Source organism: Carettochelys insculpta, chromosome 2 (genome assembly GCF_033958435.1).
Source record: "Carettochelys insculpta isolate YL-2023 chromosome 2, ASM3395843v1, whole genome shotgun sequence".
NCBI classification, from domain to species: Eukaryota; Metazoa; Chordata; order Testudines; family Carettochelyidae; genus Carettochelys; species Carettochelys insculpta.
The window spans coordinates 21597390-21624073 of record NC_134138.1 but is presented as its reverse complement, the minus strand read 5'-3'; the positions used below and the strand labels follow the sequence as shown (position 1 = coordinate 21624073).

The 26684-nt window shown below is 43.7% G+C and overlaps 1 protein-coding gene across 3 annotated transcripts in view; it reads right to left on the bottom strand.

Moving 5' to 3' along the window:
- Nucleotides 1–26684, bottom strand: part of ASAP1 (ArfGAP with SH3 domain, ankyrin repeat and PH domain 1) — a 274729-nt gene that overhangs the window by 26158 nt on the left and 221887 nt on the right. For 2 of the 3 annotated variants that reach the window (XM_074986652.1, XM_074986655.1), the window contains 5 exons: nt 23044–23159; nt 22681–22748; nt 19353–19460; nt 15389–15617; nt 4737–4790 (listed from right to left, as the gene is read on the bottom strand). In XM_074986652.1, coding sequence (XP_074842753.1) covers nt 4737–4790; nt 15389–15617; nt 19353–19460; nt 22681–22748; nt 23044–23159 — 575 coding nt within the window. The remainder of the gene's footprint in view (nt 1–4736; nt 4791–15388; nt 15618–19352; nt 19461–22680; nt 22749–23043; nt 23160–26684) is intronic. The other variant, XM_074986653.1, reaches the window with a different exon arrangement.

Below are 26684 nucleotides of genomic sequence, written 5' to 3'. Positions count from 1 at the left end.
CTACAACCCCATCCTCTGCCAGGAGAATGAGATACTCTGGGACTGGATTGGGCCGATGTGGCCTGGAGGCGGGAGGCCTAGGGCAAGATGGTGGTGGCGGCGTTGCACACCCTCACCTGGGCTGTCGTTGACCAGCTGCCCCAGCCTCCTGCCACCTCCCCCAACCCCTCTGCCCTTGCTACCCTACTCAGCCTCCCTCCTGCCACCATGCAGGAACTCACACACTGGCTCGTGACCAGGGCGGGTCCCAGCAAGCCAGTCCCCACACCCCATCCCCTCCTGCGGCCCCCACTTAGCCCGAGGCTGCTACACCCCCCATGCCCCTACCTCCTGTGGTCCCAGCCCCCTCCCAGCCCTGATGGGGACCCCGGACATGGGGCAACAGGGGCTCCCACAGCCACTGCAGCGCACGGCCCTCCACGCCCATCCCAGGATCCCCCGATGTATATATTTCCCTCCATAAATAGTTGCAAGTTTGGTTTTCTCGTTGCCACTAGTTTTAGTTCCTTCGAGTAAAGTGTTTGTTTCACAACACCATGTCCCCCTGGTATGGGGGGATGGGGTGAGGGGTGGATGTGCAAGAGCAGTCGTGGTGGGTGAGTGGTCAGGGGTGCATGGGCAGGAGAGTCCTGCAGGTGGTTCCTGGGGGAGGGTGATTGGGGCCCCCAGGTGAAGGCCTTGCAGAGTTCCTCCCTGATCTGCACCCCGTCCTGGTTGGCCGGCGACATGGAGCAGCGGCCAGCTATGCATAGCCAGACCTGGCCTCAGCAGCCCAACCCTGCACAAAGAGCACATTGTGCAACCTGGCCTCCAGCTGTGTCAGGAGACACCTAAAATGGCCTTTCACGTGCCCAAATACGCAGTCCACAGGGTTGCGGGCCTGGTTCAGCCAGTGTGTTGGGTGCAGGTGGCTGGTGTAGAGCTGCATGAGCCCTGGGTGCAAGGGGTGGGCAGCATCAGTCACCATGCAGACGGACATAGTGAGATCCCTGACCAGGAGCCCCCATGCGGCAGAATGTAGGTCCCCTCCATCTTCCGCCTGAGCCATGAGTTCCTGAACACCTGGGCATCATGGGCCCAGCCCGGCCAGCTGACAAAGATGGTCCATGAAGCTCCCTTTGGCTTCAACCAGGGCCTGGAGCACCACTGAGTGGTACCCCTTCCAGTTAATAAAATGGCCTGTGCTGCGGTCCAGGGCATGGATCACAATATGGATCCTTTCCAGTGCACCAAGAGTCAGGGAACCCCAGCATGGCAAATCCCACAACAGTTGTGTCAAAGTCCCCGACATGGACAACCCTCTGTAGGCTGGTATCAATTGCCCTGATGACCTGCACAGGATAGAGAGTACACATGCTCATGGGTGCACGGCGGGGTGCTCCAGTCCCCCAACCCCAGCCCCACCCCCAATGGCCCCTCCCTCCAGGGCTCCCCTTGCCTGTTCCCTCCAGGCCCTCCTCTGTTCCGACCCTGAGGGTCCCCTTTGCCTGGGAGCCCCCCACCCCTTGGCAGGTGTCTGACCTGGTGCATGCCTTATCTTCATGAGGACAGCCCTGAGGGTGGTCCTGCCCACCCCAAATTGGTGCCCCACAGACCAATGGCCAGCTTCCACACTACAATGGCAACATACTTCTTGAGGGGGAAGAGCATGCGGGTGTCCTGGTGTTGGAGAGTGGGGGCCAGCCAGTGGCACACCTCCAGAAATGTCTGCTTGATTATGTGGATGTTCTGGAGCCATTATGAGCCAGTCCTATCATTTTGAGCTTGTGGAATAGCTCCAAAGGCATCAGTGCACCGGGGGGAGGGGATGTGGATGGAGCCCCACAGATGAGGCCTGCAGGACCTCAGCAGAGTGAGGGAGTCACCTGCTGGAGGAGATGGAGGCTGGCAACAACCACCATGACCAGCAGGCAGACCATGGTGTCCAGGAAGTCCTTGTCAGGGAGCTGCTGGGGATCCCTCTCACTGTGGGCTGGGAGTCCAGTCCCTGCATGGGGTCTGCGGTGCATTCTGAAACAGCAGTTATTTTGAAATAACAGTTGTTATTCAAAATAAATAGATATCCTAGTATCTATACAACACAACCACTATTTCAAAATAATTTTGGAATGGCGGTTGGCTTAGTTTGAAATAGGTACAGCTCCTTCTATGAAGAACAGCTTCTTTTTTGAAATATGTATTTAGAAAGAAAATGTGTTTTAGATACTCTGCACGGCCCTTCATTCGAAACAGCAGTCCTCATAGCATCTGCTTTTTCAATCCCTGGCCCATTCTTTCAAAGGAGCAAGGCCTGTGTGGATGCTCTCTTTTGAAAGAGCAGATCACTCTTTTGATACACTTTTTTGTGTGTGGACATACTCTTTCAAAAGAAGTTCTTTTGAAACAGATCTTCTGGAGGGCTTATTTAGAAAGATCTCTGTAGCGTAGATGTAGCCCCAAGACATTAGCGCAAATAAATGCACTTCTTTTACCCTAATTTTATCATTTAGTTTCTATGTGAATAATTTTCATTGGTTTTAAAATTACATTACCAAAAAAGCTACTTAAGCAATAACATTTGTCTCAAAAATATAGCCAGTTTTGGTGCTACAAATCTGGATTGAGGATCCTGTAGACTACTTGGGCAACATGGAAGCTCTTCATTTTATTGTATATGAATGAACCTGTGCTAAAGGAAAAGCTACAAACAGATCAAAATGTAACCTTAGCAGGACTTCAGCATTCATTATTATGCTCTTCTAAAGTTAACAGTTACATATTTATTTACTACATAAACACAGAAAAAAAGAGGTAATTATTTAAAATCTACACTTTGGAACTACATATGCTGACACAAGGATCTGATAAATGCAAACTACTAAAGTTCCTACAGTTTTATCTGCTCACCCCCAGTGACTACTTGATGTTGGTGCACACCATCTTTACCTGTCACTAATCAAAAGCTTCCTTCCAGCTGAATTGCAAAACATCTAAACTTCATCAGAAAAATGGAGAAAGTGTCCTGAATTGACACTGTATACTTCTACTTCAATTAAGACAACCTAAAGCTTCAAACTTAAATGGAAGTAAACTGAATAAGAGCTCTCTCTTTTTATTAGGAATGCAAAGCAAGAACTTGATTCAGAATAAGTATTTCAACAACCAAAAAAAAATTGAAAATAATTGTGAGTGAAATTGAAATAGCGTGCATATTTTTACCACATGATACTAGCATGTCTATAGATATCACAAAAAGAGCTCATAAGTTGCATAACTTCATAGCTCACAAATGTTCGCATGCTAACTCTTGATAGGAATGAATACTAAAATAGTAATAATTATATAATGCCTTTCAATTCAAAGGGAAATTTTAAGACTTGAAACATATGTTGTGATATAGCTAGTGTTATAACCATTTTGTAGATGGCATAAACAGACACACAGAAGTTTTGTTGTCCCTTAACAGTTAGATTGTTGGTTTGCAGGGACTACTGCCTTTCATATTGAACAATTCCATCTCACTGTATCATTTATTCCCTGTCTGTTGCCATTTGCGGTCTTTTGTTTACATTTAAATTGTAAACTCTTTGGGGCAGGGACAGTCCTTCCATTCGGCGTTTGTACAGCAGCTAACACAATCAGGGTCCTAATCTATAACTAGGACACTCAGATGTTTCAGTAATACAAATAAATTAATAATAATAACAACAGTCAAATGCCTTTACCAATTCTGATAAATCCACCCACTCTTCCTTTTCTAATCACTGAACACCACACCCACCTTTTAAGGAAAGTAGTAGTTAATATTTACCAAAGATAGTTTATTTTCAGGAAAATTAAGCAATACAGGAAAAAAAAAGACAAACTTCTAAAATATTGTGACAAAGTACTGGCTAGACAGCCTGAGTGAGAGCTCTATCATGGCAGCCCTGCCTTAAGAGGGTTATAGGAGCCAAATGAGCAAACCCAGGCCTGATGGCTGGCAGCTATGAGCCCCTAAGCAGAGGGGTTATAGAAGACAGCTGGCAGTACAGGAAAGGGAAGAGAGAGAGACGAAGGGGAGGAGCCAGATGTAAAAGGTTCTGCCCCCCTGTACCTGGGTAATCAGAGAGGTTACTGTGATCAACTGTATATAGGAGGTGGTGAGACTTTAACACATAATAAAAGCACACGTGACTGTAACTGGAGGAGTCTTTGCTGAGTTTGTGGACAGAACACAGGCCTGGAGCCCAGGGGGGAACAGACCCCCTATTACCATGTTTTCAGGGTAATAACTAGTTTCAGAATGACAGAAAAGCAAATTGCTGGATTTTCAAGAAAAAGATTTGGAGGCAAAAATGAACTTCAATCTACAATTTATTTTTTAAAAAGGTGATGGAATGATACTAAGATCTGTAATGATATGTTTTCTACTGATAAACAATATTGCTATCTGCCCTGTAACTATCCAAACCTCACAACAGCATAAAATTACACAACACAAATTAGAAAACATTTAATAGACTATGCAATTTAAAATTAATTTTCCACTGTTAAAATATTTATCTATGCAGCAATTAAAAACACTCTGTGGTAAGGTAAATAATTGTAAGAGGCCTGAAATTAACAGTGTATGTAATTCAGCTTTTGTGGAGTTAGTACATGTCCTATGTATTAATTTGTGCACCAGTGACAACATGCAAAGCTGTGCTATTCATTAAATAATTTTTTTATGGTGGGAGAACCTAAAATGCACATATATATATATATATTTTTACCACTGCATGAGAGGTATGGCAGAACCAGTATTCCAGTTAATGGTACGACACATACTGCAAAGGAAAGTGATAAGTTTGTGTTAAAATGGTATTTTAGTAACAAATACTATTTGTTTTAAAAACGTTCTGATGAGAGAAATAAATTGCTCATTGGTATTATTTAAAAGTTCTGTTTAAGTAGTTTAATCGTTTCAGACAATATCTCTTCTTCATCTGTCCAGCTCTTACTGCCAGTATTTGAGAAATACTGATCACACACACACACTAGTACTCTTTTTGACCTGAGCAGCAAAAACTGACTAACCATGATACACTGTATTTACAACTGTCAGCTCAAATTTCTGCTGTAAAATGAGCCAACACCTACCATTAACAACATATATCGAGTAACTTCATGAGATTTTTAGAAGTTTTGCCATTAGGACTCTCTTCCTAGTAAAAGTATTGGGAAATTAACAGTATAGCAAAACAAGACTAATGAACGGGATATAAACAACAGTGAAATAGTTTGTATTTTACCTACATCAAAACACAAGGCACTGAACAATAACAAAACACATAGCTAGGAACAATTTTCTTTAAAAATGGGTTGTGTTCATATTTGTTACCTTTTTCCCACTAAAGACCACCTCCACATTACACTCGTGTACTTATTAAATGCCAGTATTAGACTAAGGGAAAAGGGGACCTAGATTCCAAGCACACACACACATACCCTTACACAGGAGAATTCACGCAGATGAAAAGTTGCATAGGGACAGTGGAGGAAGCTATGGCATAGTGGATCAAGTGTCTCTGCCTGCAGTCATGAATCCAGGGTGTGGGGTGGGCTGATTGTATAACCCCCTTATTTGCTTGCTCTTCTATCAGTGTGGTACTCAGGAGCAGTCAGTGCCATTCACCCTGGGTAGAGGTGACAGGCAGGGCCCTGGGCCTCCTCCTGCCTCCACAACCCACCAAGATTAACTCCTGTAGAATGGTGATGGCAAGAACTCCTATAGTTTTTGCACCCATCTTTTTGTATGTTTCAGTCCTCTCCCTGTCCTCTCCCACCATCCCAGGATTCTGTATGACCATGTGACCTCAGCTAACAGCAGATTGGACTTTGATCTTCCCTTCTTTGATGGGGCCTCTTTCTTGGGTGGGTTCTTTTGCAGAGCTCAGTTCCTAATATTCTCTGGTCATCAAGGTGCTACTGGCAGCTGGTCATCCAGTCAGGCTGGCTTCAGGGAATGATTCGATTGCACACCAACCCACATTCACACTTGTCTCACTAACACAAAGGAAAGCTCACTTCAGAGAAAGCCATCTCTTTTACAAAGGAACAGCCAGAATGTCTTACAGACTTAGGGTATCTATAAACAATTTTTTACTAACATTTAATACTTAATATTGACCAAGCAGCTGTTACAAAACAAAACATACTGAAAATTACAGGACTTAAACCACCACTCTACATCTACACTAGCCCAAATCTTCGAAATGGCCATGCAAATGGCCATATCAGAGATTACTAATGAGGCACTGAAATACATATTCAGCGCCTCATTAGCATGCCGCCGGCCACAGCACTTCGAAATTGCTGCACTTCGCTGCTGTGCGGCTCGTTCAGACGGGACTCCTTTCCAAAAGGACCCCCACAACTTCAAAATCCCCTTATTCCTATCTGCTGTTAGGAATAAGGGGATTTCAGAGTTGGGGGGTCCTTTTGAAAAGGAGCCCTGTCTGGACGAGCCGCGGCAATTTCAAAGTGCGATGGCTGGCAGCATGCTAATGAGGCACTGAAAATGTATTTCAGCACCTCATTAGTAATCTTCAAAATGGCCATTTGCATGGCCATTTCTAAGATTTGGGCTAGTGTAGACACGGCCCCAATGACTGAAACTGTCTCACAGGAGTAGCCATGTTAGTCTCTTGCTCCTCCCGCAACCCCTCCCCCCAAAAAAAGAAAGAAAAACCCACAAGCCATCCTGTAGCATGTTAAAGACTAACAATTTTATTTATGAGGTAATGAGATTTCATGAGTAAGACCCACTTCATCAGATCAGGAACAAAAATGAGAAAACAGGGGCTGTATCTACGTGGGCACAGATCTTTGAAATAGCCATATTTCGAAGATTACTAATGAGGCACTAAAGTGAATATTCAGCACCTCATTAGCATTAGGACACTTCCGGCCGTGGTGCTTCGAAAGCCCCGCTTTCGAAAGCACGTTGCTCAGCGCGGCTACACGGGGGTCCTTTTCGAAAGGACCCTGCACGTTTCGAAACTGCCTTATTCCGATCAGTGATATTCAGTGATATTCAATTCAGCGCCTCATTAGTAATCTTCAAAATGGCCACTAGCATGGCTATTTTGAAGATTTGTGCCCGTGTAGATGCACCCAGGGGGTGCGTCTACACTTGCACTCCTCTTTTGAGAGAGGTATGCAAATGACGCAAAATTGAAAATGCAAATGATGTAATCTGCATATTTGACACCTCATTTGCATATTTTAATTTCAAAAACGCTTCTGAAAGAAGACAGTGTAGAAACTGCTCTTTTGAAAGTAAACCCCATTTTCAAAAGAATCCTTCTTCCCATTAAATAAAGGGAAGAAGGATTCTTTCAAAGATGGGTTTACTTTTGAAAAAGCAGCGTCTACACTGGTTTTCTTCTTTTGAAATTACAATATGCAAACGAGATGTCAAATATGCAAATGTGTACCTTATTTGCATTTTCAATTTGCCTCATTTGCATACCTCTTTCAAAAGAGGAATGCAAGTGTAGATGCAACAAGTGTGTATATATGCTGTAGGAAGGGTGGGGGGAGAAGGGGAAAAGCAGGGGGTGTGTGTCACCTATCACTCATAGTACCTGTGCAAGGAATACATTAAATGGGATGTGTGCCATTCCTGCGAATACTGAATATGGAGAAATTGTTTTTGTAATGCATAAGGTAATTGAGATTTCTGTTAAGCCCCAGTTCCAATTCAGATGTCTCCTTTTGTAATCTAGTGGTAAAATTCTTTTTTTTAACAAGATGGTCATTTTGGCCGTGTCTACACGTGCCAGCTAATTCGAAGTAGCGGCGCCAACTTCGAAATAGCGCCTGTCACGGCTACACGTGGCGGGCGCTATTTCGAAGTTGACATCAACGTAAGGCGGCGAGACGTCGAAGTCACGATCCCCATCAGGAGATGGGAATAGCGCCCTACTTTGACATTCAACGTCGAAGTAGGGAACGTGTAGTCTTTGCGCGTCCCGCAACATCGAAATAGCAGGGTCCGCCATGGTGGCCATCAGCTGAGGGGTTGAGAGACGTTCTCTCCAGCCCCTGAGCTCGATGGTCGTCGTGTGCAGTGGCCCCTTAAAGGTCCCCACCCCCTGCCTTCCTGTGCAGGAAGCTGAGAGAGTGTGCAGGTGGCAGCCCAGCCACGCGGACAGCCTACACGCTCCTCTGCAGCCACCAGAACCCCCCAGCGCTGCGATGGCCGCCCCCCAGCCCCCTAAGCGCCCCAGGGCACCCCCCCGAAGGGGAGCCACGGCTCCCAGACCAACAGCCAGGCTGGGAAGCGGCAGCGGGGCCCCTCCTGGATGGAGGCCAAGCTTCAGGACCTGCAGGGGCTCTGGAGTGAGGAGGAGGTGCTCCAGGTAATGGGGAGCAAGAGGCAGAATGCGGATGCGTTTGCTCGGCTGGCCGAGGGCCTGGCCGCCCAGGGTCACCCTGCCCGCACTCCAGATCATGTCCGCAGTAAAGTGAAGGAGCTGCGGCAGGGTTACGCCCGGGCCTGGGATGCGGCCAGCCGATCTGGTGCCGCCCCCGTCACTTGCCCCTTTTACAGGGAGCTCAGGGCCATCCTGGGCCCCCGGCACACCTCCTCCCCTCTGGCCACTCTTGATACCTCAGCCGACGAGCCCCAGCAGGCCCCGGAGGCGGAGTCTGCCCCGGAGGCAAGCCCCGCACCCAGGGGGCCCCCCCCAGGAGCCCATCCCTGGGGCACCGGAGGGGGGAGTCCTCCTCCAGCGATGCAGGGCTCCGGATCCACATCCTGTCCCGGACCTCCAGCAGGGCGTCCGCCCACCGGGTGTCCCCCGACCGTGGAAGCAGACCATCAGGTATGTACCCCCCAGGTGCACACCCCCGGGGTTGAGGAGCGGGGGTAATAGATATGACCAGGGCCCTCCACATGCCCAGATGACCATGGCCCCAAGGACAGCAGTGGCATGTCCCTCACAGGAGTGCATCAGCCCCTGCCCCCACAGCAGGACAGTGACATGCCCCATCCCTGGGGATGGGGGGAGCGGAACCTAGGGTCCCCCGGGGGGAGGGGGTGGGACACCCATCATCATCAGCACCAGCATCTCCCGCGGACGGGGATGGGGAACCTGCAGCAGAGGGGTGGGGGGACAAGGGCCACAGCTCGGGGCCCACACTAACGGCTGTCTCCACTCTTCTTCCCCCGTGTTCCGCAGCTGCACCATCGGAAGGACCGGAGAGCGCTGGTGAGGTGTCAGTGGTCCCAGAGAGCCCACCGGGGCCATCACTCCAGGCCAGCCCCGCGGCGGAGCACCAACCAGGCCCACGGCGGGGACGACGGCGGAGCCAGCCCCACTCCTGGATGGCAATGGACCCCCAGCTGCTGGAGATCCACCGTTGGCAGCTGGAGGTCGCCAAGCAGCGCCTGCGGGTGGAGGAGCGGCGCCTTCAACTTCAGAAGCGGGTGCTGGCCTGGCGCCAGGAGGCATGGGGGGCCTTTATGCGGACATTCAAGCGTATCGCAGACTACCTGGCCCCCCATGCCGTGCCGGCCGCCGCTCTGCCCACCCTGCCTGCTCCACTCGCCGCTCCACCCGCCGTCGCACTGCCACCCACCACCGAGGGCCCTTCCGCCGAGGGGGACCTGGGGCCAGCTGACACCCGCCGGCCTTATCGGCCGGTCCGCCCAGCCCCCAGCCAGCCCTGGCCAGGGCTGAGGCCGAGGCGTGGGTCGCGGCCGCCCACCCCCAGCACTGGACATTAGGGGGTGTGGGACCCAGGACGTGGCCCCCCCTCCCCCTTTGTATATATCTCCTTCAGTTTTATCTTCTTTTGTAAATAGTTTCTATTAGACCCCTGTTGTTATGCTGATACCTGCCCCCCCATGTACATAGTTCTCCCCTTCCTTGTCTTCCCCTTTTTTTCTTTCATCTTATCTGACTTATAATATATAATATTTATTTGGCCTATAAATAGTTAGTTAAGATAATAATAATGAGAGTTCAACATATATCTGGTTTGATGAACAAATGTCTCCTTTTATTTACAAGAAAAGTGGGGGGGCTGTGCTCTTGGGTGCTCTGTGGTGTGGGCGTAGGGGCAGGGAGTGTTGTGGAGGATGGGGGAGTGCAGTGGGGGGGTCTGCCAGCATTCACCCCGCGGCCTCATCGAAATGGGCCCACAGGGCCTCCCGGACCCGGGTCCCTTCGGGGTCCACCTGGAGACTGGGGGCAGCGGGTGGCTGCACATCGGCCCTGCCGGCCTCCACAGCCCAGCCCTGAAAGAAGGCCTCCCCCTTGCTCTCCACCAGGTTGTGGAGTGCGCTGCACGCGCCCACAATCTGGGGGATGTTGGTGGGGCCCGCATCAAGGCGGGTGAGGAGACACCTCCAGCACCCTTTGAGGCGGCCAAATGTGCGCTCCACCACCTGGCGCACGTAGTTCAGGCGCATGTTGAAGTGCTCCTGGCTGGCTGACAGGTGGCCCGTGTACAGGTGCATGAGCCAGGGCCGGAGGGGGTATGCCGCATCTGCTATGACGCAGAAGGGCATGGTGGTGTCCCCCACAGGGATCTCCCTCTGGGGGATGTAGGTCCCCGCCTCCAGCCGGCGGCACAGGCCCAAGTTCCGGAATACCCAGGCGTTGTGGGTGCTGCCAGACCAGCCCACATAAATGTCCAGGAAACGGCCCCGGTTGTCCACCAAGGCCTGGAGGACCACAGAATGGTAACCCTTCCTGTTTAGGTAGCGTCCTCCACTGTGCTCCAGGGTGCAGCTGGGGATGTGGGTCCCATCCAGAGCCCCGAAGCAACTGGGGAAGCCCAGGGTGGCAAACCCCGCGATGGTGGCATCCGGGTCCCCAAGCCTCACGAGGCTGTGGAGGAGCAGGGCATTGATGGCGTGGACGACCGGCAGGGGAAGCACATGGCAGAGCACCAATGAGGGGTGTGCAGGGTGTGTGTGGCCCTCCCATGCCAGGGCCCCCCTCCCCTCCCCTCCCCTGCCAGGGCTGCCTCCCCCTCCCCCCACGTGGGTCCTCTTACCTCCAGGACGACAGCCCTGACGGTGGCCTTGCCGACGCCAAACTGCTGGCCCACGGATCAGTAGCTGTCTGGAGTGGCCAGCTTCCAGACAGCGATGCCGACCCGTTTCTCCACACTGAGGGCACGCCGCATGGCGGTGTCCTGGTGCCTCAGTGTGGGGGTGAGCCACTGGCATAGCTCCAGAAATGTCTGCCAGCTTATCCAAAAGTTCTGGAGCCAGCGGCCGTTGTCCCACTCTCCGAGCAACAGTCGCTCCCACCAGTCGGTGCTCGTGGGGTAGCTCCACAGCCAGCAGCGTATGAGGCGGGGGGGGGTGCGGGGTGCTGCAGGGTTGGGGGTTGCGTCCTCCCCTCCTGCGGGCAGCTCCTCCTCTGTGGCAAGGATGTGCTCAGCTGCCTCCTGCATGGCATGGAGCAGGGCGAGCACTGCTCCTACAGGGGCGGTTGGGTGGACCTCTGGCTGCTGCTGCTGCTGCTGCTGGGGGTCCATGACTGCGTCGCTCGAGGTGTGCGTGCCTATGGCTCTGCAGACCGCGTGCTGTGCAGGCTGAGTGTGTCTGGGAGGGGCCCTTTAAGGGAGTGACTAGCTGTTGCCCTGGAAGCGCTAGTCCGCCCTGTGACCCTGTCTGCAGCTGTTCCTGGCACCCTTATTTCGATGTGTGCTACTTTGGCATGTAGACGTTCCCTCACAGCGCCTATTTCGATGTGGTGCTGCCCAATGTCGACGTTGAATGTCGACGGCACCAGCCCTGGAGGACGTGTAGACGTTATTCATCGAAATACTTTATTTCGATGTCGCTACATCGAAATAAGCTATTTCAATGTAGCGTTCACGTGTAGACGTAGCCTTTAAGGTCCATTATTGTATGTCCTGGGAAGTTAAAGTGTTCTCCTACAAAGTTTATGTGTATTCCAATTCCTGATGTCTGGTTGATGACCATTTATCCTTTGGTGCAGGGGCTGTCCAGTTTGTCCAATGTACATGGCAGAAGGGCATTGCTGGCACATGTGAAAATATATCACATTAGTAGATGTAGAGGTGTATGAGTCCCTGATAGTGTGGCTGATATGGTTAGGTCCAGTGATGCTGTCTCAAGGATCCTCCAGCCTAACAGTTCACCTTTCCACATTTCCCACACAAATCTCCCCTTTAATCAGTTTCTTACCCAACTTTCGAGTCTCTTATTAATTCCCATCTTCTTCAGTTTAACTAATAATTTTCCTTATGGAACTATAAGGCCGTGTCTACACGTGCCCCAAACTTCGAAATGGCCACACAAATGGCCATTTCGAAGTTTACTAATGAAGCGCTGAAATGCATATTCAGCGCTTCATCAGCATGCGGGGGGCCGCGGCACTTCGAAATTGACGCGCCTCGCGTCTCGTCCAGACGGGGCTCCTTTTCGATAGGATGCCGCCTACTTCGAAGTCCCCTTATTCCTATCAGCTCATGGGAATAAGGGGACTTCGAAGTAGGCGGTGTCCTTTCGAAAAGGAGCCCCGTCTGGACGAGACGCGCAGCGGCGAGGCTCGTCAATTTCGAAGTGCTGCGGCCCCCTGCATGCTGATGAAGCGCTGAATATGCATTTCAGCGCTTCATTAGTAAACTTCGAAATGGCCATTTGCGTGGCCATTTCGAAGTTTGGGGCACGTGTTGACGTAGCCTATGAAATGTCTTCCTGAGGTCTTATTTCCACTAGCTATCTTGTCAACAAATGAGATCAGGTTGGTCTGGCATGACCTATTTTATGCAAATCTATGTTGTATTTTATCCCAATTATCATTTTTCTGACTTTAACTGTCATTTCTTTAAAAATTTGTTCTTAAACCTTGCATACAATGGAGTTCAAGCTAAGGGCCTATAGTTTCCCAGGAGATTTTTTAAAATTTTCTTTAACATAAATAGTATGCTTGCAATTTTGCAATCAAAGTATATAGTTCCCAAATTTAAAGATTTATTTCATATTTTTTGCCATTGGTGTTGCAATAGCATGTGACAGTTCCTTTAATATTCTTGGGTGGAGACTGCCAATTTGGTCCCATTACACAGAATGTGGTAATTTTTACTTCCATATCTTTGTTCACATTCATTACCTTTCCACTGTTGCAATGTTCCCCTTTACCCTTATTAAAAACTGTATTTTTTTTACATGATGGGCAATATCTAGATTATCTTTATTCTTCACCCTATCCTCTGTGTTTACCAGTGCCACTTCCTTTTTCTTTTTTTCTGGTTTCCTTTTAAAATGTATATGGCTAACTTATCTTTTAGTGTTGGTTTTAATTTCCTCTGAGAGGTCAGCTCTACTTGGCTTTTTACAATTCTCACTTAATCCCTAGATTTCCTGACCACCAAAAAATACATTTCCTTGCTGATCCATCTCTTGTATTCTTTGCGAGCTGTTTTCTGTTAATAGCCTAGTCAAGAGGCTTGATCACCCAGTCTGGCAAACAATCTTTCCCTATAAGTTCTTCCCCTTTCTTGGGAAGCAGGCTTTAGAATTTTAGCAAATTCGAGTTAAATTCCAAGCTTTCTCCACATTCAAATCCATGAATTCTACAGTCAAATCCAGTCCACCTCCTGAATTAAGTCGTCGTCGTCTTCTTTTTTTTTTTTTTTTTTTTTTTTTTTTTAAAGTTTGCCCTTTTCCAATCAAGGACCTAGTAGCTGACCTATTTTTATTTATCCTTCTATTTAAGTTAAGATGAATTAACTCATGATCATTCAAACCTCTACAACTTGTTCTATGAGGTCCTTCATGCTTACCAATACTCATGTAAGGAACACACCCTAGATTTAAGTCTGGTGTTTTTAGTACAGCTCTTCATAGGAGTCTAGCAAGAGGTGCTGCAGTAGCTACTAATCTGATCAAGGGGAGGAAGGAGATAAGTCACAACTGCATGAAAATGAATAATAATAAAGTCTTTAAAACAAAATGTTTGGAAGAAACTGAACTGCCATCTTGCTTCATCACTGGAGGCAGAAAATCTAGTGACCTTTGCTGAAGGACATAGCTTTGTCCTGGAGATCCAAAACTAACACAGGACCAACCACCTCTGAATTCCACAGGGGGAGCATTAGTCCACAAGCAATGGATGAAGAGAGATGTTGTACAACGTAACAGAATAGCAAAGCTAGTCAGTCAGGCAACCGGCAAATTTCCCGTATTTAAAAAAAAAAAAAAATAGAAAACACAAAAATCACCAGTACATGACTAATCCTGTCTTTTGAACAGCATTTTCCAAACATGGTATCTGAATCATGAAACTGCTGTTCTATTAAGCCAACAGAGACTACTGCACCCAGTGTCATGCTGTACATTTTAATGAGCTCTTTCTTCCTTTTGAAAACTGAAACTGTCACAAGAACCAAGAAAATAAAATGCAAATAGTTATGTAACAGCTTTATAAGTTGCAGGAAAGAATAAAGCAGAAAATTTGATGGCAGCAAAGTTTCAAGACTAGACTTAAGTAAATTAGAGAAAACTAATAATAATATTATGCAGGTGATTACCCCTTTCAAAATCATAAGGTTATGAGCATGGTACAAATGGATTAATAAACTATTACAGTAATATCTATTACCACAACAATATGTCAATATGGAAAAAACCTTCAGGAATGTAAGAGATTCTGTTCCCTTTTAAACACATTATAAAATGCATTATTTCATCACAAAACAGGCAACATAATATATCTCATGGCTTTACATTAAGTACACATGGTGATGTTTACAATTTAGTACAAACCCTCAATTCTTCTTCATAGCTAATCCTAGAAGATGAAGTGGCTGTTTCACTCACTGAAGATCTGGGGTCTCTCGGTCAGCTTTTTTAATAGGTGGTTTATTGGACACTAGTGGAGGGATAAGGACCTTCCCTTCCACCCCATGAGCACAATAGAGCCATTCTAGCAGCTGCAAGTGTGGGGAACCTAGTTTGATATGACCAAGTTCTGTCTTCTTTGCCAAAAGGTGCACTGGCAGTTATCAAGATACTGAGGGCTCACATTTGAAATTTCGGTTTTGGTTCATGTCTACTGTGTATTATTAAAATAATGATTTTATATAACCAACTTTATGGGAGCAGAATTATTTCTACCTAGAATGAATTAACTGCTTTTTAGAAAACAATATTGTAGTTCATATTTGTTATTTTTAACAATTCATGTCTGATGCAACTTAAATATAAATATACTGTAAGCATTTCATTTCAGTAAAATGCAGGCTTTCAGAATGTGAACTTCATGAGGTTAACACAAAGTGAAGGAAAAAAGCACACTAAATCTTGAAAAACACGCAAGTGTTCAGGTTGGTTATGATACCATCAAATAGTATTTTTTGACTTCCATTAAAGATTTGTGAGCAGACTTACCTTTGCCAGCATTTCTAGGAGGGAGAGGAGGAGCATCTGTGGTTGGAGAAGCTGGAGTATCTGTGCTTGTAGAGACAAAACTCTGATTTGTAAAGGCTCCGTAGGACAGTCTTTGTTTGTCTCTAGGAGTGCTAAATCCAGGCACAGTCATTTTGTCTTGCGGGGAAAGACTGGAAGGGTGACAAAAGCTCTGGGGTCTTGGAGAACGTTCTTTCTTTATAGGACTAGGCTATATATGTATATAAAAAAACAAATATTACATTATAGCACAGATTTAGTGTAGAAGGACAAATATGTTCATTCTATACACATTTTGATGTTCTGCAGTTCTCCGTTTTAACATCTTTTTACAATACTGTAAAAATGTGAAAGCCATGGTGTGTATAAATACACATATATAAATACAGATAAAATACTTGTATGATTACAACAAAATAAATTGCTGATATAAAAATAGATGCCAATGAGTCTTCCTTGATTATTGGTTCTCCAATATAAATTAATGCCCGTCGCTTTACCTGATTAAAATTTTACAAGTTGTAATTAGATTACTGTAATGAAAAGCACACACACACGCACACTCTACATAGTTGTTGTTCACCTTGCTTGGTTTCTAACAAATTGTAATTTAGGAGGTAACAGTAAATCTTCAGTCTGAATTACACTTAAAATCCTGACCCAACTGAATTTAAGGGAGAGGACTAACAAAGGGGCCAGGGTATTAATTTCAGATTACATTGCTTCGAGAATTAATTATATATGCCTAGAGAAATCAACAAATAATTTTTCAGGAAAACTAGTTTGGCAGGCTTACTGCAATAGTTGTTTTCAAAATGCTGTATTTTCTTTTCACAATGTATGTGTCATGCATTGTGTATGTGCCTAAGGTCCCCATTTTTTTAATAAGGGGGTAACTTCCAACATTTTTACTGTACTTCCCTTCATATCTACGTGAGGTAAGCAAGTACTATTATCTCCATTTTACAGATAGGGAACAGAGCACCCAGAGCAATTAAGTGAATTTGCTAAGGTCAAACAGGAACTCTGTGGTAGAGCATAGAATTGAAACCTGATCTTCTAAGACCCAGACCAGCACTTTAACCACTAGAAAATTCTCACTTTTGTCCTGAATTTGGTTCTTTTACAACTCCTTTTTCCAGAATTGTGAAACACAGGTCTTGAAAACCTGACAGGGTTGTTGATGCAACAAATAAAAACAAACTATGGATTTGCAGAAAGTGTATTGAACACAAAAGGCACTGTGCATCTTTTATGAATTAAAAAAGTCCCCTAACCTAACCTCAGTTTAGAGGAAAAAAAATCAGCATATAGAAAGACATCTAAATGGATTTAATTAAAATTATTGTCTTCTGGAGATTACATTTGAAACTGAAAGTAAAAATGTGCAACTTCTTTCTTTTTAATTGCATACACACATTTTATGTTAAATATATATCATATCATCAAGGTGCATATCTTAACATGAATATACATTTTAATTAAGGAAGAAAACGTTACCTGCTTTTCCATAACTGTTGTTCTTTGAGATGTGTTGCACATGTCCATTCCACTGAAGATGCATTTGTGCCTTATACACAGTTGTCTGAAGTTCAGTACTCTTCAGATGGCTCGAGCACCTTCTGTTAGGACAGAGGTGTAACCTCCCATTTACTTCTTAATGAATAGATTCTGACAAAGAAGGGAAGGGGGGCCAGCCATGGAATGGACATATGCTCTACATCTTCAAGAACAATACTTACTGAAAGGGAGGTGACCATTTTCCTTCTTCATGTAATTGCACATTTTCCTTCTGCTGCAGGTAACTCACAAGATTAATGTGGAGTTGAACATGGAATCTATCTGAATGACTGTACTACAACCCACCCAAAACTGGCAAGATTCCTCGAATAATGGCACATGGTAAAATGAACAGCAAATGTGTGAACTGATGCCAGTTGCTGGTTTGTAAATACCTCAATATGTATTTTGCTAGGAAAGCTGCTTGCATTTCAGTCGAATGGCATTACATAACCATTAGCAAACCTCTCTCCCTGCTATATAAACCCTGGATTCTAATTGCCTACCCCAAAATCTGAGGAAATGAGTCTGACACACAAAAGCTCGTTACCTAATAAATTTGTTAGTCTTTAAGGTGCTACAGGACTTCTTGTTATTTATGAAGCTACAGACTAACATGGCTACTCTCTGAGACTATTAACAAATGCAAGAGGAAATCCAGGAGGAAATCTGAGTGTAGCCAATTTACTTTTCAAACTGTCTGAAAATGTGACAAGTAACTGCCGAGAATCTAAAAGGGTCTGATGCAGTCAAGTGGAAAATGATTCCATCCTCAGATAGAATAAATGTGAGTCCAACTATAAAGGACTGGCAAAGATAAGGGTAAGAACAGATTGACTCGTAAGTAGTGACATGCTGCCCTCGACAAACTTATCAAAATGGAAGTTTAAACTGGGCTACTGATTGTTACAGATGATGAGAGAGGCTGTCACCTTCTGTAATTCCTGCCTTTTTTTCTTGGAAGGTCTTGATGCCAAGGTATGCAATTCTGATACCTGTAAGCCGATGGGACTAAAACTGCATTCTCTTTATCACCAGTGTGCTGATACCAAATGACATCAGTGTTATTCTAGAATCCTGCAGGCTATACATCCTCTTGCTTTCTCTCTCCCCCTACACACACAGTCTTTCACAATCAACTCCCAACAAATATTTGTATTATTGTTGTTGTTACTTCTTGGTACTTCCTGCAATGCATATATTCACTGTAATTTTAATCTTTTGAAGTGTGTTATTTTAGTTTTTTTCTTTACTGATCTAATCATTTTATACTTTTTATTTCTCTCTCATGCTAAAATTTAATACCTTCAGTAGTTAGTCCTAAACTGCCTAACCTATCCTGGATAGAGTAATTATCTCTATATTAACTTCTTCCAAAATGTATATTGTATCTTTTTTCTGTGTGGTGCACGTTCACACATTACCTTGATGCACATAATAAAATTTATTCTGCACATGGTTGGAAAAAATTAGCTGTAATATTATTCACAATGAAATAAATTCAGCCTCCTTGATTCACTACTCCTTGTTGTTGATACTTGGCATCCTGCACTTTCTGCTCATAAAAGAGGCTTGGAGCAGGTGAGATCAAAGATGTTCAAAACAATTAAAAAGGATACAATATTTTGTTTCTGCCTGGTTAGCCACAGACAGGATGGAAGAAGGAGTCTGCCAAAGTGTTTTAAATGGCTTCAGAATTGCTTCATTAATTGAAACTGCTATTCTGGAGGACTCCACAGACATTAATAAGCCCACTAGCCTGAAATATTTTTCATGGCTTCTTTGGAGGGCAAAGTGCTGCCTCCCTAAGAAGTCACTTAGGACTTCCTGCTCTGTCTTTCTTAGAGTGGGTCTCCTCCAAACATTTTAGGCAGTTGGAGTGTGGGTCACTCACCAGCATCAATGTGACTTACAATATGCAGGATATAAATGACAGAGAATGAGGCATGGCTCTAGCTCCAGTCCTGGCTGGAGAAACAAATTTGGTTCAAAAAGATGTAAAAACTGAAACTTAATACTAGCATTAACGACACACTACAGCTAACTACTAAGTGAGAAACAAACTTTTATGCAAAGAATGAGGAAGCACTCCAAGAACTGCCACTGGTAGTACAAAGGAAATGAGGACTGGGGGTGGATCCACCCTCTTACATGGCCAGCAATGGCACACGGCAACAAGAAGGTGCGCAAGCCACTCTTGATGGGTACTCTTGAGGGAAAAAGTTTTCCAACAGCTGTGCAAAAGGTATGTACACACCAACAGTGGAATGGACATGGGCAATCACATAACATTTAAAATGAAAATATTTTCTTACATTTCCACAAAACTAGCCAACTTTGAGAACTTCTTGGACACTGACATCAATCATTGAAAATCCACTTTTACCTTGTCATCTAAATCATCATCACTTTCATCAATTTCTTCCTGTCGAAGATTCCACTCATATTCTATATGTACATGTGGATTTAGCTTCCCTTCCTTGGCTTGGGATAGCTGAAAAGCAAAAATGTAATAGTATCAAAATGCTTACAGTTTCATCAATTGTGCTCCATAGTTCCAAACGTGGCAAAAAAAATCTGTCTTAATTTTAAGCTCTTCTCCCATACCCATATATTAAAACTGTAAAGCCCAAGAAACAAAAACAGCCACACAAACATTTATATCAAATTTTCTTTAGAGCACTGATTAACCCATGGAGCTGTCATATTTGATTTAAACATGCTTATGCTTTCATCACAAGCAAATGTTTGTATGAAGTAGCATACATGTGGAGAGTTCCCTAAAATACAATTTGTCCTTTTCTGTCCTGCATTTCAGACTTAACTATTACAGAACACTGGTTGTGTGTCTCTCTCATTACTGGTATCATCTACGGAAGTGTGGGAAGAAAGGAACAAAGCTAACTTACAAGCTGTTAGCTTCCTGTCTACTTACTTAGGTGGCCCCCACCACCATCATATCAGAGCACCTCTTAAAACCAAGAGGTGTTCATTTTCCCCACCATACTACTCCTGACACATGGAATGCCCTCCCAGTTCCAGTTGGCCTGAATGTGCGACTCATTCAAACCCCACTCAAAGACCCATATCTTGTGTGCTGACCTTCAGAGAACAATATAGTGAATTTATGGGGTAGAATAATAAACCCTCTTATCTATTGTCTGTACCTCCAGCTGTGTGTGTTCTTTCATTAATTTCATATTATCAGCTTTTTGCTATTGGGGCTGTCTTAAGTCATACAATACCAAACACAATATCAGCCCCCCAAACAAAATAAATAACAACCTGCATATTTACAAAGTACTGCACATTTCACTTAATCAAAATTGTGTAGCTAGGGCTCCAAGCTACTCAGTAAAAGTATACCCACGGACTTAATTTTCATCAACACAAATACTTTGTAACCATAACTTTTTACTTCCATTTTAACTCGGAATCATAGACTCCTAGGGCTGGAAGGGACCTCAGGAGGTCATCGAGTTCAGCCCCCTGCCTAAAGCAGGATCAACCCTAACTAAGTCATCCCAGCCAGGACTTTGTCAAGTTGGGATTTAAAAACCTCTAGGGATGGAGATTCCACCACCTTTCTAGGTAACGCATTCCAGTACTTCACTACCGTCCTGGTGAAATAGTTTTTCCTAATATCCAACTTACACCTCCCCCTCTGTAACTTGAGATCCTTGCTCCTTATTCTGCCATCTGTCACTACTGAGAACAGCTACTCTCCATCCTCTTTAGGAAGTTGAAGGCTGCTATCAAATCACCTCTCACTCTTCTCTTCTGCAAACTAAATTAGCCCAAACCCTTCAGCCTCTCCTTGCTGGTCATGTGCTCCAGCCCCCTAATAATTTTCATTTTGTACAAAGATATTTTAATTTAATTGCATACAAGGTTATTAAGCATTGCCATTTTCTTTCAGTGGTGAACTTAGTCCTGATGCCAGATTTCAAAGAAATAAAGAAACTTCTCTCTCTAAATAAGGAAAAATATAAAAACACCTGAAATGATCAATCTTATTTCAATTACAAACAGTGCTGCTTGAATTAAAGGGTCATTATTAGCATCAAAATCTTTCTACTGTCAAAGTGCCCCATGACAGCAGGTTAGGATACCTGATAGTTTATTGCTAAAATGTTCACAAGGAGTACATTTACTACTGCACAAAAACACTGTTAGCAGCCAGCCCTCATACTGTTGCTGTAAAGTAGCTCTTTCTTTTAGAGGATGGTGTGTGTGTGCAATACTAGAAAGAGCACTAACTTGAGCAGAAATGGTAGATGATTGATGCTTGTAGAGCTCAGACATAGGGCTGTTTACACTCAGGCTGCAGTTTAAGCTCTGGGACTGTCCACCTTGCAGGGGCCTAAAACCCAGGCTCCAGCCTAAGCCTTTACATTGCAATTAAACAGCCCCTTAGACTGAGCCCCAAGAGCTTGAATCAGCAGGCACAGGTATTTAATGGCAGTGCAAACATATACTTAGAGACTTAGAAACTCTTCAGCTAGTTTCCTTCTAAAACAATAAGAAAAAATTACTTGGATGTTATTCTGCTTTTCTTAAAGTGTCACCTTGAAGAATTTTCATTATTAGGTTTCTGGTCCAATGGGAAATTCACTAAGCTCTAACACTTTTGGCTCTCTGAGACACCTGTGGGTCTACTCAATGGCTCTACTCAATGAAAGCTCCCCTTAGATGCCTCTGAATATTCTCGTACAGGGCTTCCCAAACTTTATATAGTTGGGACCTGGTTTTTTTCCTTTTTTTGCGCATCAAAAATATAAACGCATATAAAAAGAATGAAAAAATGAATTATTTTTCACTGTTTATTATTTATTCACAATAATAATAGTACATAGCAATAATTTGTATATTTTCTAAGGACCAATATTTTTTTTTTCAAGAACCAGTATTGGGCAGCAGATGACACTTTGGGAAACGATGTCCTAGTAAATTATGTGACTGCTTTTAGCAAAGGAGATCTCCTACAGTAGATGCCTAAGAGTTTTAACCATCTGTTCCCTCACCTCACCCCACTCCAACATATTTCTGTAACCCATGCTGGGTATTGTCCTTACTTTCACTCTCTGACCCTTTGTTCTTTAGGAGCTCAATACTGATTGAATTATTTCCATTTCTCTTTTCAGGGTTTCTTAAGTTAGAGAGCTCTGATTACAGCATCAAGAAATATATTCTATGCTTCTGGCAGCAAATCCTAGGGGTGACTCAGAACTGACTTGTCTTGATACATGTGCCCTCATTTCACTGGCCTGAGAACATGTGTCCAATGAGATACAGTGAGGTACAGTCATAATGTCTTAGACCGGGGAAGAGGCCAGAACTCACAAAAATGCACAGCTCCTAAATTAGATCTATAAAATAGGAGCTGAAGCTGTGCTGGTTAAAATGGCAAAAGCATTTCTTGTAAAAGCACCTTCAGTGACCAGTCATAAAAGAAACTGGGTGGAATGTTCTGAGTGTGAAACATACCCATTAGGGCACAGCCCTTATGCCAAGCTACAGAAGACCCAGAGGAGAGAGACAAAAAAACCCAAAACTTTAAAAACAAGGCAGTTTCCAGCATGGAGACATGAAATATCTCTTTTTTTATAATGTACCATTTTAAAACTATAAATATTTGAAGAATTTCTCATTTATTATGATTTTGCCAGCATTTGGAGATGTTGGGTACCTAAAAGGGAAAGTATTTTTCTTACCAGTTCTTCACACTGGGTAGCTTTCACTCTCTTTGCTATGTCCAGAGCTGTCTCTCCAGCTTGGTTTACTACAAAATAAGTTAAAAGCTGAATAATTCTATATATGCATCACATTGTAAAATGTCTCTGGAACTATATCTTGCACTTCTTCAGAAGAAAATACTGAAAAAAATATTTAAAGCTTATTTCCTAGCTGAATCCCTCTCTCACATTTGCTAGGAGGGCATTTGGTTCATAAATATGCACTTAGCACATTTCTCATTATTGCTTGGTAAATCAGATTTTACACGTTGGTATAAAAATAAAACTGGTTAATCTCATAGATACAAACATTTTAAGTATCACATGTAATAGTGAGTTTACCTGCATCAATAGCGGGCTTGCCTCTCAAAAGCAATTTCAAACATTCAGGTTTGTTATATATACTGCAGTAGTGTAGAACTGTATTCCCCAATGCAGTTTGTTTATCCAGGTTTCCACTGCAGAGTGAAACAAAAAGATTCAAAAAAACATACGCATTTTCAGCTCCAAATCTGTCATCCATATATTGAATTTTGTTATAGATAAAATATATTGTAACATGTATAACTTCAGCAAAGCAAAAGTATATTTTAAGAAGTAGCACCCCTTCTCAGTCTTACGCTAAGCCTTGTTCTGTGGCTGCACTGCTTTCAGTAAAACACATTGTAGGTATTGTGTGCCTAGACCCATGGCTCTGGAACTGTTTTAGAATAGAAGCTGAGAGTTACAGGGTATACGTGTTTTCTCTGCGCCAACATTCTAATGACCCAGGATACTGTGTCCTCCCACTTATAAGGGCACCTCAAGTTTCATTCTATTTGCTATTAAGCGTTGTCATGCAACACCATTCCTCTTTCTCAACTATGTTAAACTATCAAATCTAATTTTGTATCTTAACAATAGTTTATATTTAGGATTCCACCAACTTCATGGCTGCTGGGTGGAGGGAGGGGAATCATGGACCGTGAAATTTGGTCTCCAGCCAGGGGTTTCTTCCTTAGGCAGGGCTCCTGCTGTTAGTCCTATCTGGGCATGAGGAAGGATGAGACTTCCTCTTTGACTACAAGGGCCCCTACTGGAATAGTCAAACCCACCTCCAGGATTCTCCTCCCACTGCAGGAAGCTCCACTGCTTCACTGTCACATCCCCCAATGCAGGGAGAGCCTGCAGCTCCTCCAGCTGTAATCTGCCAGGAAAACTGAATACATGGTAACCTACCCCTCATACACTCACTTCTAAGCTGCTGATGGTGGTGGTGGTGGTGGTGGTCCTGGCTTTCAAGCTGGCATTGAGCCAGCAGCCTTCACCTCTGACTACCCAGATCTGAAGGCAGCAAGGCAGAAGTAAGGGTAGTAATCCAACAACCACCCTACTACAGCCTTGTAACAACCAACCCCCAACCCCGACAGCCATTTGGGTCAGGACTCTCAGGGTTACGACACTGCAAAACTTCAGATGTAAACCTCTGAAAATGTGAAACTCACTTATTTTAAAAGGTTCCTTAGTAGGAAACTGTGGAGTCAGTGTCACAAAAGAGAAAATCGTCATTAATGTACTATAAAGCTACTAAAGATTTTACATGCCTGGAGACTGATTTTTTTCCTTTTTCTTTTTTTTTGCTCCATAGAGGTATTAGAATAGAATCCTCATCTCAAGATATGAGATCCGTAAGTTAGCATTAGGGCTGCAACAGCCTGTATCACTGCTGCGTACATCTTATGGGGAATCTGATGCATAGGCAGACCAATCATATCACTGCACCCTCCCCTGCCTGTACATTGGAACTTCAGTTAACACCTAAAAGGTGCAGACAGCCAGGACAGCTGGGTACTACCCTATAAACAGAACTTAGAGCAGCAGAAAGGCTTCCAACTTTCTTATTGGGAGAGGTAAGAAAACCAATTCCTATCTTCATGAGTCTTACAGGTAGCAGGAAGACTAAAGTAAAGCTTCTCTTCCAGAAGCTCTTCTCTTATTTTTCTGGAAGCCCTTGCCCAAAATCAGGGACTTGGAATGAAAGCATCTACTGATATTGTGTGTCTAGCATGACACAATAATACTCTTCACCATTTCTGCAAGTTTTGAGTTTTGTTTTAATGTGCATTTATGAAAATCAAAGAACAATCACAGGTCAGATCTACCCTACTGCTTAAGTCGATCAAATTTACATTGCGCAGAGGTCTGAAACTCCTCCAAACAACACAAGTTTCATACGATGCACACCAGTGCTGTATTAGTGAGAGATGCTCTCCCAACAACACAGCTTTTGCTTCTCGCTGAGACAGAGTAATTATGACAATGGAAGAGCACTCTTCCGTTGGCACAGCACATTTGCACCAGACATGCTATGGTGATGCAGTTGCATTGATGCAACTATGCTGATGTAGAGCTCTAGTGTAGACTTGCCCTCAGAAAATTATAAATGATTAGAAGACAAATATATAAGGTGGCAGACCCATGTTATTTATACCAAAGAACAAATGGACAGGTCTTTTTGTAGAAGAAGTGCACTCAAAATCTGAGTTTAGCATGGCATAAAGAGTGACAGCTGACCAAACTCTGTAGATGAGAAAATTGACATAAAAGTTGAAGGTAAGACAAATAAGATTTAATAACTAAGCAGAATCACTTAAACTAATCCATAGTAAACTATCAAACCACCTGCAAAAACCAGTAATAATAATTTGTACTTTTAAAGCATTTTCCAACTGACGGTCTTAAAGTCCTTTGCAAACAGTCATAAATTAATCCTTATAACACTTCCGCAAAAGTAGGAAAGTAAGATTTATTCCATTTGAGAGGTGAAAGAAGTGGAGGGTCAGAAAGGCTGAGTTACTTACTCAGGGATACAGAACAAGTCAATGAGAGATCTAGAAATGGATCTGACTCCAAGTCCTGTTACCACAAGATTAAGCTTCCCCTCTTATACAGACTATATAAAGTACGGAGTAGCTACGTACCGGAAAGGGGAAGGGAAGGCACGTGTAATTCAGACTGTATTCTAAGAGGCTAAGAGGAAATATCAGCTGTATTAGAAGAAAACAGGCTGTGATGATCCTAGTGATCATCTTCTAGCTCTTAATTACTTTTACTGTGCTAAAACTATAGTTTGACCAGACAGCAACAATTCTATTTTCTTCTCTCAACAGGAAATCATTAAAAGTGAGATAGGATCTATTTAGTCAGCTGATTGCACACACTGTGAAATCTTGTATCAGAAATAACCACGCTGCATTGTTTATGAATTTATTTTATTTCCTTTAGAGCCTGCATTTTCCCTAAATTTTCCTTGTCCCTGTCATTACATCCTCTCTATATTATAAAATACCTCAGCAACCCATTGATAAGTTTAGAACTTACTACTTAACACTGCTACGTCATCTACAGTAGAATCGCAGAGTCACAAACACTAAAACAACAACTCGATGGGTCAACCACACACCTCATTTGGAACTAGAAGTACACAATCAAGCTGAAGAGTCAAAAGAAAAATCAAATACTGAAATATAAAGGATAAGCTTAAAAATATTTGACAGATAATGAAAGTGTTCGTGTGCTTGTTCCATTTAAATTAAGATGGATAAAAGAAGCATTTTTCTTCTGCACTGTAAAGTTTCAAAACTACACAAGTCAATATTCAGTTGTAAAATTTTGAAGGAAAATCCATTAAGATTTTGTTCAGAGTTATGAACATGTCAGAGTTAGAAATCTCCATTTCCATGGTGTTGGTAACTCTGATGTTCTGTACTGCATCATCCATAGTTTTCAAACATACTGTATATTAAAATAACCATTTTTCCTAAGTTATTTCTATTGGTTTACTTCTCACTTTCTTAGAGAAAAAAAGTCTAGACCCTTTTTCACTGTCTTGCTTTCCTTGAATTACGTTATCCCTAATTTTGGAAGTTTACTTGCCTTCTCTCTTCCACATTATCTGTTTGCATTGATTTTCTTTTGTCATGTAAATTCCCTTAGTGTTTTCT